This window comes from Schistocerca americana, chromosome 7, assembly GCF_021461395.2.
Source record: "Schistocerca americana isolate TAMUIC-IGC-003095 chromosome 7, iqSchAmer2.1, whole genome shotgun sequence".
Classification (NCBI taxonomy): Eukaryota; Metazoa; Arthropoda; class Insecta; order Orthoptera; family Acrididae; genus Schistocerca; species Schistocerca americana.
In genome coordinates this window covers 133885483-133898855 of record NC_060125.1, presented here as the reverse complement: position 1 = coordinate 133898855, position 13373 = coordinate 133885483, and the positions used below count along the sequence as shown (strand labels likewise).

At 44.4% G+C, this 13373-nt stretch overlaps 1 protein-coding gene across 1 annotated transcript in view; it reads left to right on the top strand.

The window, feature by feature from the left end:
- Positions 1-12464, top strand: part of LOC124622789 (myrosinase 1-like) — a 69970-nt gene extending 57506 nt beyond the window's left edge. Inside the window, exon 11 of the mRNA XM_047148582.1 lies at positions 12060-12464. Coding sequence (XP_047004538.1) covers positions 12060-12186 — 127 coding nt within the window. The 3' untranslated portion in view covers positions 12187-12464. The remainder of the gene's footprint in view (positions 1-12059) is intronic.
- The last annotated feature ends 909 nt before the right edge of the window (positions 12465-13373 follow it).

Sequence of the window (13373 nt, the reverse complement as noted above, 5' to 3'; positions counted from 1 at the left end):
ATTTTCTGTTATGGAAAGTTATACAATTGTAATGAAGTACTTCTTTCACTAATTTGGGAACAAATAGTAAGGCATATCATTCTGTTTACAACTTCAGTATACAGCCCCTGATAGCAGTTGGTATTTTTAGTGTGTTGGTGGGACCATCTGAATTTTAGGAAAAAGCTGTCCTTCTCTTTGAGAAATACAACTATCTACACATTAAATGCCCAGTGGGAAGTAACGAGAGAAGTGGCACGTGTGATCACATTTCTGTCCTCCTACCATCATGGACATATTGTGCCTAACTCTAAAATGACAAAATTAATAAATCGAGGAAATAAGATCACATTTGAGAATGCTTTATTTAAGGGACAGCATTGTTTGGTCCTAAAAACATTAGGATTTCTGTATTTTTCTAATAGATTCTTCAAACGTAATGGAGTCAAGTGTTTATTTATTACTGTCAAGAAAAGTAGCCTTCCTTGATGTTTAGGAAGGTTGATGTCACCTCTGGACGTGTCCTGTATAGGAAGCCAACTCACTCTGATTTGTATCTTCCGGATGATAGCTTTCAACATCCGTGTCAGCGTGAGGGGTATTTCGTACCTTGCCTCGTAGGACCCATGTCATCTCACATCCTGAACGTTTGTCATCTGAGTTTTCCCACCTCGAAGTCACTGTCTGTCAGTTGTAGTGAAAGACGTGCATTGCACTGTCGACTAACCATCAATCGGGACAGTGATGACAATAACGAGGCGGTACCAAAGACCACAGCCATTTTATCTTACGCAGCTAGCAGTTCCAACCTAGGAAAAAAAGGAAAAAAAAGATGTCATCCGAATGGGACTGAAACCGATGGATATTATGTACATGCACACAAAACAAATGACCGCAGTTTCAGAAAAATTGGGTGGTTTATTCAAGAGGGAGAGCTTCACGAACTGTGCGAGTTTATAACGCTTTGGTCCACCTCTGGCCCCTATGCAAGGAGTTATTCGGCTTGGCATAGACTGACAGAATCGCTGGATATCCTGCTGAGGGATATTCTGCCAGATTGTGTCCAACTGGAGCGTTAGATCGTCAAAATCTCGAACTGGTTGCGGGGTCCTGCCCATAATGCTCCAAACGTTCTGAAACGGCGAGAAATCCTGTCGTGTACTGAAGCAGCACACAAGAAGAATTTGTAACAGTTGCTACCAGAAGTACCGTGGACGTACTCGTACTGCGCGCATATCAATCAAACTGCCGCGCGAGTCACGCGCAGTGGAGCGACAGCGCCACCAGGAAGAGAGGGGCGGGCTTAAGTAGTCGTGCGAGAGCCGAAGTTGTCAGCTGCAAGTCGGAAATCAGTCCGAGGCTTGCTAGGGAATTCCTGCAGAACTTTCGTCGTGTCTTCAAGCCTTCAAGTCGTCGAATGAGATAGAAACAGTGGCCGATATATAGTGGTTAGTCTTCAGTAGAAACAGAAAAGTGATTAGAATTGACATGTATGGATAGAGACCGCTTGCCTACAGATTTAACTGAGTGCCGTTAGTTTGGAACTGTTCTTAGAATAGTACAGTACATCGAGACAGACGATAAGCTTTCTTCAGACTTTAGTCCAGAGAACATAATTTAATTTGTGTTCATGGAACTGTAGTCAACGCAGGACAGATACGCTAAACCCACATTCTACAATAGCTGTAACGAACGTTACCAAAACTGAGTAATATATTTTGCTATTTGATTCTCTGTGTTACTTTCATTGTATATGTGCTTCCCCGAGAACCCATGCATTCGTCCTACCAAAAGATCTGTATCAATTTTTTCAGCGACAGTGAGATTTTCATCAAAGTGGATGCCGCTAGTCCACAACAGATCCGACGACCTTCCTGGCCAAGCTAGGGTTTGGCAAGCAGGAAGACGAGCAGTAGATATTCTTGCCGTTTGCGGGCAGGCGTTATCTTGCTGCAGTGTCAGCCCAGGATGGCTTGCGATGAAGGGCTACAAATCGGGTCGTAGAATGTCTTCGACGTAGCGCTGTGCTGCAAGGGTGCCGTGGCTGACAACGAAAGGGGCCCTGCTACGAAAAGAACACCCCGCACCGTCACTCCCACTTGTAGGGGCGTGTGGTGGTCGGCAGTGAGGTCGGTATCCCACCAATGTCTGCGGCTCCAGCCATGTCTTCGGTCTCGAATCTCACTGCCTGGACTGGAATTGCCGTTAGAGATGAGTCCTGCTACGAAATGACCCCCGATAACCAACGAAGACGTGTCTGGAGACGCCTGAGACAGCGGTGGGACACCGACCTGACTGTCGCCCACCATACGCCCCTACAAGCAGGAGTGATGGTGCGGTGTGTTCTTTTCGTAGCAGGACCCCTTTCGTTGTCTTCTGCGCCACCCTAGCAGCACAGCGGTACTTCGATGATATTCTACGCTCTTTATTGTAGTCCTTGATGGCAAGCCATCTTGGGCCTACATCTCAGCAAGAAAATGCCTGTCCGCATAAGGCGAGAGTCTCTGTTGCTTGTCTTCGTACTTGGGAAACGCAGTCTTGGCCAGCATGGTCTCTGGATCTCTCTCACAGTTGAGAAAGTTTGGAGCTTTGTGGGCAGGGACCTACAACCAGCTCGGGATTTCGACGATCTACGTGCGAGTTGGACAGAATTTGGTACGATATCCTTCAGGAGGACGTAGAACAACTCTATCGGTCAATGACAAGCCGAATCAGTGGTTGCTCAAGGGCCAGCGATGAACCAAAGCATTATTAACTTGTTCAGTTTTTGAAGCTCTTTCGCTTGCGTGAATCATCTAGTTTTTCTGAAATTGCAATCATTTGTTTGTCTGTACCGATTTCCATCCCATTCCGAAAACTGCTTTGAAGTGCGTCGTACACTACTGGCCATTAAAATTGCTACACCAAGAAGAAATGCAGATGATAAACGGGTATTCATTGGACAAATATATCATACTAGAAATGACATGTGATTACATTTTGACGCAGTTTGGGTGCATACATCCTGAGAATTCAGTACCCAGAACAACTACCTCTGGCCGTAATAACGACCTTGATTCGCCTGGGTATTCAGTCAAACAGAGCTTGGATGGCGTGTACAGATACAGCTGCCATGCAGCTTTAACACCATATCACAGTTCATCAAGACTAGTGACTGGCGTATTGTGACGAGGCAGTTGCTCGGCCACCATTGGTGAGAGATCTGAGGAATGTCCTGGACAGGGCAGCAGTCGAACATTTTATGTATCCAGAAAGGCCCGTACAGGACCTGCAACATGCGGTCGTGCATTATCCTGCTCAAATGTACGGTTTCGCAGGGATCGAATGAAGGGTAGGGCCACGGACCGTAATACATCTGAAGTGTAACGTCCACTGTTCAAAGTACCGTCAATGCGAACAAGAGGTGACCGAGACGTGTAACCATTGGCACCCCATACAATTACGCCGGGTGATATGCCAGTATGGTGATTACGAATACTCGCTTCCAATGTGCGTTCACCACGATGTCGACAAACACGGATTCGACCATCGTGATGCTGTAAACAGAACCTGGATTCATCCGAAAAAATAACGTTTTGCCATTCGTGCTCCCAGGTTCGTCGTTGACTACACCATCGCAGGCGCTCCTGTCTGTGATCCAGCGTCATGGGTAGCTGCAGCCATGGTCTCCGAGCTGATAGTCCATGCTGCTGCAAACGTCGTCGAACTGTTCGTGTAGATGGTTGTTGTCTCGCAAACGTCCTCGTCTGTTGACTCAGGGATCGAGACGTGGCTGCACGATCCGTTACATCCATGCGGATAAGATGCCTGTCATCTCGACTGCTAGTGATACGAGGCTGTTGGAATCCAGCACGGCGTTCCGTATTACCCTCCTGAACCCACCGATTCCATATTCTGCCAACAGTCATCCGATCTCGATCAACGCGAGCAGCAATATCGCGATACGATAAACCGCAATCACGATAGGCTACAATCCGACCTTCATCAAAGTCGGAAACGTGATGGTACGCATTTCTCCTCCTTACACGAGGCATGGCAATAACGTTTCAACAGGCAACGCCGGTCAACTGCTGTTTGCGTATGAGAAATCGGTTGGAAACTTTCCTCATGTCAGCACGTTGTAGGTATCGCCACCGGCGCCAACCTTGTGTGAATGCTCTGAAAAGCTAATCATTTGCATATCACAGCATCTTCTTCCTGTCAGTTAAATTTCGCGTCTGTAGCATGTCATCTTCCTGGTGTAGCAATTTTAATGGCCAGTAGTATATTTTAGTTCTCTTAGAGTGTGTGATATGAAATGTATTTTTCGACCACTATATAAGAGAACGGCTCTTTTAGGGTACGTAAAGAATGATCTGCGTTGGCGTTAGGCGGGTGTCTACTGTATTCCTTTCAGTTGTTGCGTATCATATATTGGTCAGACCATCAGCACCATGGACGATCGATGTATTGATAATAAGCGTGACACATTCTTACAAGAGCATAGCAAATCTGCTATTGCAGAACATTTCCTGGGCATTGATCACCATATGCAATATAACAACAAGCAGATTCTTGCATGCACTTCCACCAATTGAGATAATGTTATTAAGTGAGCAGTTGAGGTTAAATCAGCAAGTGACCTTATATTGATGGAGGTTTTTACTTAAATTCTCCGCAGATTCCTACTCTCTCTCTCTCTCTACAGAGGGACGGAATTAATGCATTAATGCTACGTCTTCTATTAGTCACTAATATTCACTGTCGATAACTTGTGACATTGATCATTTTTGTTGCATCGTCACGAAACTGTTTATAGCGTGTGTGTGTGTGTGTGTGTGTGTGTGTGTGTGTGTGTGTATGTGTGTGTGAGTGGGTGTGGGTGTGTGTGTGTGTGTGTGTGTGTGTGTGTGTGTGAGTTGTGCAGCATGTCACCTGCAATTTCCTAGCACAGTGCTCTGTCGTTGCATTGTCCCTCAGAAACTACAGTAGGTGCACCTATCGAAACGTTAGTGCTTGCCGAAGACGTCACCCCGCTGCAATCCCATTTATCTGAACATTCTTGCATTTGCCTGCAGCGATTTAGGCAAACCGTAGATATAGCTAAACCTGGAAGACCAAATGGGGATTCCGTCACCCGGTTCAGTGTGTAACCATTACGCTCCACACTCGGGCTTCCGTTTTGTATTGCTCGACTGCATTGCTGTAAGAATTCTACGAACTAGTTTAGTTTAGTCGAAGCATAATGGGCAACCTGAAACAAAGTGTAACTGGTATAAATTTCAGAATCACTGATTATGCTAGCCGAAACCTACACCCACCATACCCTAAAACTTATCAGTGGTGTCAAATTTCAAACAGCATCACGTACCGCACAGACACTTGGTGCAGCAAATACTCCCAATCTGGATAAATGCACAGGTCTGCTATTCGACCGTTAATCTCTTCATAGACGCAGAATGGAGAATAATTGACGGACACTGGAGTAATTTCTACCGTTCTCCAGGGGGGTTAGCATGGGTCATCGGTGTTCTCTTAAGACATTATCTCCTCGAAAAGCATCAACTTTAATTTCTGACAGTGCGCAGCTGTCAGAAACAAGTATCAAAAATAAATTTATTAATGTTCACTTAGAACTAAACAAAACATTAAACTGATTCAAAGATTGACAGCAAATGACACGTGGCACTCTATTGCCGCACTGGTGCGTCTCATATGACAGTCATAATTTGACTGACAATCAGTACTACGAGGGCTATCCAGGAGGTAACAGATGTTTTCTTCTGTCGTGACGGTGGGTGGAGCTACAGCCACCATCGTGGTTCCATAACGTTCCTACTCTCAGTACGTATCCAGTGATGGTAACGTTTGGCGTGTGTCTTTTATTTTGCTTTCTGTGACTGCTAAAATGTGTGCTGTAATAGAAAATCCCACCAATTGTGACGTGTGTTCTGTGATGAGGTTTTCGTCGGCAACAACTGTAGACCAATTGAAATTTATCGCGACCTTTGTGATGGGTACGGAAAAGGAATAACGACTGAAAGCCGAGTGAGGCAATGGTATATTGAGTTTAAAAACGGCCATACAAGTGTCCACGATGAAGGTCGCAGTGGTAGGCCTAACCCTGTGGCTGACAAACTGGTGATGAGAATCAACACAAAATTCGTGAAAAATCGTTGTTTCACGGTTATAGAACTTTTGCAACATTTTTCCCAAATGTTGTGGAGTTCAGTGCATGAAACTCTGGTAGAGAAGCGTGGTTACTGAAATTTTTGATTTAGGTAGATTGCCGAGGCCACAGAAAGGATAAGGACAACACACACACCCATGCCCGAGAGAGGATTCGAAACTCCTACGGAGAAGCCGCGAGAACCGTGACAAGGCGCCTGAGACCGCGCGGCTACCCCGTGCGGCTTAGCGTAAAAGCTTAGTTTTGTTCACCACAACGCGCATCCAGAAACGACCAATCGTACCCGCGTGCTCCGTCAGGATTTTGGATGGGAGGCGTTTGAAGATCCAGCATACAGCCCGGATTTGCCTCTGAGCGACTACGACTGCTTCCAAGCAATGGAGGTGTTGCTCGCTACACAACACTTCGGTACTGACGCCGAACTGCATGCTCGCATAAACCGGTGGCAGCAATCGCAGGGGGCAGATTTCCACAGTGACGGTATTGAAAAATTTGTGCCAAGATACGCTAAGCGCCTCAATTTGGAAGGCGATTGTGTAGAAAAATAGCTGAAGAGTGTACCTTTAAAATGTATGTATTAAAATTTGGTTCTTCAACATTGTTAACTTTTTTTATTTCAAAACGTCTGTTACTTTCTGGTTAGCCCTTGTATCTGAGTTTAATTCCCGCCTTTTCATTAAAACAATTAACAGCTGTAATGAGTAACGTCTGATTGCCAAATGAAGCCAGCTAATTCTACGTTAATTCTTTCTTTTTTTGTGGGGGTTTTGCATGAATTTTTCTGAAGTTCAGTTCAGTGCATGATTATCCACGCTGGGTGTCCAGGCGAGTGACCCAGTGTTGGAACGACCGCCTAGGGGCTGAGGGCTGCCTCTTCAGTGGCCTGTGTAGACCACAGCGGCTGCGAGGAAGCAGGTAGGGCACGCCGGGCCCCGCTACTGCCCGGGGCTGGCGACGACCACACGTCTTCCTGCCGGTGTCACACAGTACTTTGCGCTCTGTGCGACGTGGGTCCAACGTCGCTGTCATGGAAATACATAACGTGGCGTGACGAACACCTGAGAAGAAAGTCACGAGTTTTACGAACCAGAGCGTCCGGGGCACACAGATTTCAAAGGCCCCACTTTCCAGGAACGCTATGTGGAGGGCAGTCAGAAAACATCTCTCCATACCGTCAGATACGGCTGGCCTGCTTTGTGAATGTAAATTCTGATCTCCTTTGGCCGCCTCTCTTTACCACCTTAGGTGAGGTGGACGACCCTTGTCTTATAAAATTGGAAGAGGTCTCCTCATTGGTTAATCTAAACAAATTGTATTGCGGGACAAACCAAGTCGAAAGTTTTCGAGAAGTGTATAAGTGGAGAAAACGGCATTGGCAAGAGTGTCGAACAGACTGGAGAGTGGGAGAGAAACGCACAATTATTTGAGAGTTCAAAGCCAGGTTGTGTAGCGACTGGTAAACATTATAAATCTATAGCATGGAGGCGAGACTTGCTGACTGGCCAACACTTTGCAAAGCTTTTGCCACTGGTCCTCTGAAATTCTGTAGACTTGCATACAAAAGAGACAGGCCACAGAGAATAGTAGAGGACAAAATTATGCACAGTCCTCAGGAGAGAGCACACGACAGAGGGAAAACTTCACTTCGGTTCTTGAAGGACAACACTAGGCTTAGGAATTTCAGCTGATGTGTTACAGTCTGCAGCAGATCACTTCAACCTCGCTGAGTCTGTTGATAGCTTGCAGCTTTGGCGAGGAGGGTGCTACAACTCACACGCATTTATCGGCTTGCTCTTACGGCAAGGCACATTTCAGAACCCAACACTTTCGTGATTGTCCGCAACCTTATTACGATTCAGTCTGAAATGTTAGTTGTGTGTGTAATGGTTTCATTCTTTTGGACAATACAGGCAACCACTTAGCAATCATCACGGATATAAATGTTGAAAAGTAATGTGTAGATTCTAGCTTCGTCCCATTCATGTGAATTACCCAATCTATGACAAGGTATTCACGTCTTAGATTTATAATGATCCATGTTAACAGTTAGGCAACGGCTTCGCCACAGTGGATACATCGTTTCCCGCCAGATCACCGAAGTTAAGCGCTGCCGGGCGTGGCCGGCACTTTTATGGATGACCATCTGGGCCGCAATGCACTGTTGCCGTTTTTTGGGGTTCACTCAGCTTCGTGATGCCAACTGAGGAGCTACTCGACCGAATAGTAGCGGCTCCGGTCAAAGAAAACCATCATAACGACCGGGAGGGCCCGTTCTATCCACATCCTCAGCTGAGGATGACACGGGGGTCGGATGTAGAGTGCTGCAACGCTCCATGTTTGATCGGTCACGACTCGCCTGTTGACGGGGGGACCGAGCAGCTAGTGTCCGGCCCCACTCGACTCGGCTCGGTCACGTACTCGCCACATGTCTGATGTCCGAGCACGACCGGTCACCGCTGACGTCTCACCTCGAATCGCCACGGCTCGCTGCACTGTACTGTACAAATCCAAAGCATCTCTCTCTCTCTCTCTTTTAATACAAAAGTAACTTTTCCAAGAACGGGTACGTTCTTCATAGAGCACTTTCTTTTATAATATTTACTCCCGTCTTCCTAACGTCCAGGAATTTTGTTGTAAATAAAACATTGATCACAAGAGACCAATCTGTGTTAATGTAATGAAATGTAAGCCTCAAATGGTGCGCCTGATTATGCGAATCAGTCCACATATCAACTGTCGCAGCACATGTTTTATTAATAACTTCCGCAATAACAGAAGGCATTATACTGTTTCGTATTGCATCAGCTTGTTCTTTGACATGTCTGCTTATAGTAGAGGGATGTGGCATGGCATCTGCCACGTTAACTTTTCCAAAATGCGCACCTAGATGTACTAATTCTTGCCCTAGTTCTCTGATACCTTCACCGGAAACAGCATTAAAAGGCCTCATATCTTTAGCACACATTGCAACACACTTTGCTGTAATACTATTTTTTATTACTGCCGGTATTCCTGAAGGAGCTGTATGTTTGTGAGGTTTCTTGCAACTGTGTTTCTTTAAAAGAGTGGTTCGCGATTGGAAACACAATAATGTGGAGCAGTTTATGCACGATACGTACCCAGTAGGCGCACTGTTTTCGTCTACAACCACCAAAAACATGCTCCGTACTTGGCTTTTTAGACCTTTCCGTCTCTTCAACGTGTAAACATTGATTTCAATCTTACGTCTTACTGCACTGGTTTCCTCGCACTGCATGATTGCAGAGAGAGAGAGAGAGAGAGAGACCACAAATGAGAAGCCCGTACTGGCTGCAGTCTCACACGGATAATGACACGTGTAATGTGTTTGAAGTTGCGTGCTACGTATTCGGTCACGGCTTCTATGCTCGGTCACTAGAACTAGTGCGGGCAGCCTATCCAGTTAGGGTGTGCTCGCCGCATCTCGTATTTTGTGCTCGCTTACTCGGTCATGCAGGACTCTAGTCGGATGGTCCCGACGGGCCACTTGTGGCCTGAAGACGGAGTGTTGCTGCTGCTGTTGCCGCTATGTTAACAGTTGATAGTTTCCTCATTCTCTGCATTGCTTGTGGTCGAACTAATCCAGTACTAATTTGTTATTTGTGTATGTCAACAGGGAATATTGTAATAAACTGAGATAAATAAAGACCACTGCTTCATCTCGTAGTTAGATGAACACTGTGTTTTTTATCTCGTCTGTGTTACAGCACGCAGGTCTCACGATTGCTAACGCCATCCCGTGTCGTTAATTATTCATTGCACAATACTGTTTTCACTAAATGCATGTGAGTACATGGGGTGCGATCTGACAAAGGTAGGTGTACCAATGTTGATCATTCTGCCATCCATAGGGGTACCGCCACCTATGTGGAAGGCTGAGCTGTAGCCTCAAACGAATGCATTGTTGATGATTCTGATATCGACAGGTGTATGTATGTATGTTGAGAACTCCGCCGTAACCTCACATTCATGCTTAACAGAATGTAAAAATGAAGTAGCCTTTTACAAAAACATATATCCATCAATTCTGTACCTATTGATCCTGTAGAAATTACGTTGATTAAAAAACGTTAAAGATTGACATAAACATAGACACAGATGATTTAAATATTGTCTCGCCCTCGTTTCGTAAACAGAAGGAAATGAAATGTTAACACATTGTACATTAAAAAAGTGCTGTCAGCCTACCAACTCCAACATTCTGCGTGGTGTCTGTTTGTTCTAAGTCGTGTCTCCCTACCACTTCCGCGCAACGACGCTCTGAGCGTGTTTTTTAGGGAATTGACTAGTTTGAACCTGGGACCTGTTGCTGGTAAGGAGACGCCAGACCACACATGACATGTAGAGTTCAGAAGAGTTCAGTGAGACTAGCGATGATATAACCAAATACTTAATGATTTCAGCGTCAGCTCCACTGCACTCCCCGTAAAAGAATCTTAATACTAACTAAATTTAGTGCAACGGGTTCAAGGCTTTCCTATTTTTAGTTAGCTGGTAAAATAACATCGAAAAAGCAGTTAAGTTTACCATTGGAAATTTTATTCTACTCACAAAACATTGTTTGTAAATTGCACTATTGATAAAAGGATATGTTTTAATACAGGATGGTAAAAACCAACTGCATTCAACAAAAATGTGAACGAATATTCCCTGAATGGGTTTCCAAGTTCTACAATGGATCGAAGGATGACCTATGCCATATCATATCTATAATCTAGGTTTAAATTAAGTTTCACAAAAGAGAAAACTATCAAAATGGTCCACAGTGACCCTCAATTATCTTTAATTACTTATCTAACTTGTCGTAAATTACAGTGGCTGATGTAGCTTCTCAATAACTATATAACAGAAAAATCATCGCGTTTCAGATTTTTACTTCAAGTGGCAAATGTGAACACCATGAGCTTTAATTGACGATCGACACTAGTATTACGCAAAAAGGGGGTGTAACAGATGAGATTTCTGCAGTTCTGAGTGAAGCTTTATGCGCTGTTATGCGGCATCGCGTGCGTTCATTACCTTGTCGGTGTTCGTCAGGGGGTGGCAGGCAGCACAGCTCCGCTCACCACGCCGTCTCGGAAGCAACTCTCTCCTAACTTCTCCTTACTACAATTTACCGAAGTTGGTTTAAAAAAACTATCTGGCTGTGTTTTCATCTGACCAATCAGGGTCTCAATGTTAACCTTAAGCTCCGCCTACAAAAATTCTGTCTATCCAATGAGAAACGTTATACTTTTCGTGGTGGGGCAATGTTTTTAAAGTTTGCAACGTAACAGAGACGCGAAAAAGTCTCACGCTAAAACTTGCAGCTGGTGTGGTCCTTTTAGTGTTATCGTAAGATCTATACTGTTCTTCTGGAGGGCTCTAGCTTTTAACATGGGCTGGGGGTGGTCCTAGCGGTTAGCTGGCGACGTGGGTGTCCGTCCCTTATCGTAGGGCCTTCTAACTTTACACGGTTCTGCTCTCGGCTTCTGTTCTCGTTTCTCCCCTCCGAACTGCGTCTATCTCACGGTGGGAAGGTATGACGTGCATTTAGGCATTCTTGTGTTAGTCTGTGGTATTCCATTTGCTCACTCGTTACTCGTATTACTTTCGTTAATTTAACGTCACGATTTATTCGGAGCTATGTGACATAGTACTGGATTTGCTTATCATGTCAGGGTTTTCATGGAAGGTGTTGGATTTGCCTGACACCTTACACAACTAGAATTATTCTACAAGGGATGCATCTAGTAGATGTTCATAGCATTATGTACTAACTGTACGGTTGATGATCTGTGTGTGTGTGTGTGTGTGTGTGTGTGTGTGTGTGTGTGTGTGTGTGTATGTGTCTGTGTGTGTGTGTCAAGTATCAACAACGCATCTCACGTAATGTAATAAAATTTTTACACAGGGCAAAGTTTGGTCTGTACGAGGTGGATTTCAGCAGCCCAAACCTAACGAGAACGCCCAAGGAATCGGCCGGCTTCATAGCGGAAGTCTATGGGAGCAGAGAGCTGCCAGAGCAATACTTCTGGTAGGAAGAGCTCATAGATGAGTCTGTGAGAGAAATAAGTTATATGTTGTATGTTATTTCAGGAACTTCTGAATGTCTGAGGTAACTAATTTCAAAACCAGCGTCAATACCAGAAGTCTACGGAAGCAGAGAGCTACCAGATCAGTACTTCCGGTAGAAAAAGTTCATAGATATATCTATGAGTGAAGTAGGTTTTAAGCCATATGTAACTTCAGAAACTACTGAATGGCTGAAGTAATTTATTATGAAATCAGTGTCAATAAATAAATTTATAAAAATAAATCGTTTGTACTTATTGTCCTTGTTAACAGAACGTAGATAGAAGTGTACTCCTATATCGTTGTTATTCTGTCACGCAGATCTGTAGATCGAAATAAGTGATATATTAGAACATGATTAAATTGGCGATGGACAAATTGTCGTAAAACGTCTAGTAAACGCTATATTCTACTCATTAACTGTGTCTAGATGAACTGAGCAATGAAAGTCATCAAATTTTTCTGCTCCACTATTGGCCATAGGGGATGCTCAATAACGCTCAATTAGGGAGCGTGAACGGGCCCCAATAGGTGCTCGCATGATTTAATTGTTTGCCAATCTACGTCAAGTAGGTTGACAGTGATGACCCTGGAGCAGTGTCGACTTGCAAGCTGCGTCAGTGTTAGTGAACAACAGAGTTTGGTCACCTGAAAGTTACACATGGCCAACGTAACATATAAACTTAAATTACAAAATACCACTATCGCGCCTCATTGATTGTATTTCCTCTTTCTTCTTATCCGTGTTTCCCACTCACGTGTCTATACAATGCTGTGTCAGAGAGGCGCACATTGAAAAAACCCTTCCTGAAATCTAAGTTAGAATTTTACATAAGTAGAACCGTTTTCCTGAAGTCTTCTTACACCTCTTCAAACGATGTGTCCATTTTTCAGTTTCCTTACTTAGCGGTTTTTTTTTATTTTTTTATTTTTTGTCTTCTACTACTCGAACATCCCGAATTTCGTGTTCGACAAACGTCACTTCTTCTTCCTACTGCTGCTAATCATCTATGTCGTCCACAAACTTGGCATTGTGGGTCATGTCACTTGCACTTTAATGTACCTGGCGAAGACGGCATAAGAAAACACAGTCAGCTACAAAATACTTGAAAACATTTATTTACTTAAACATCCTGCTCCGACAGACTTTAAT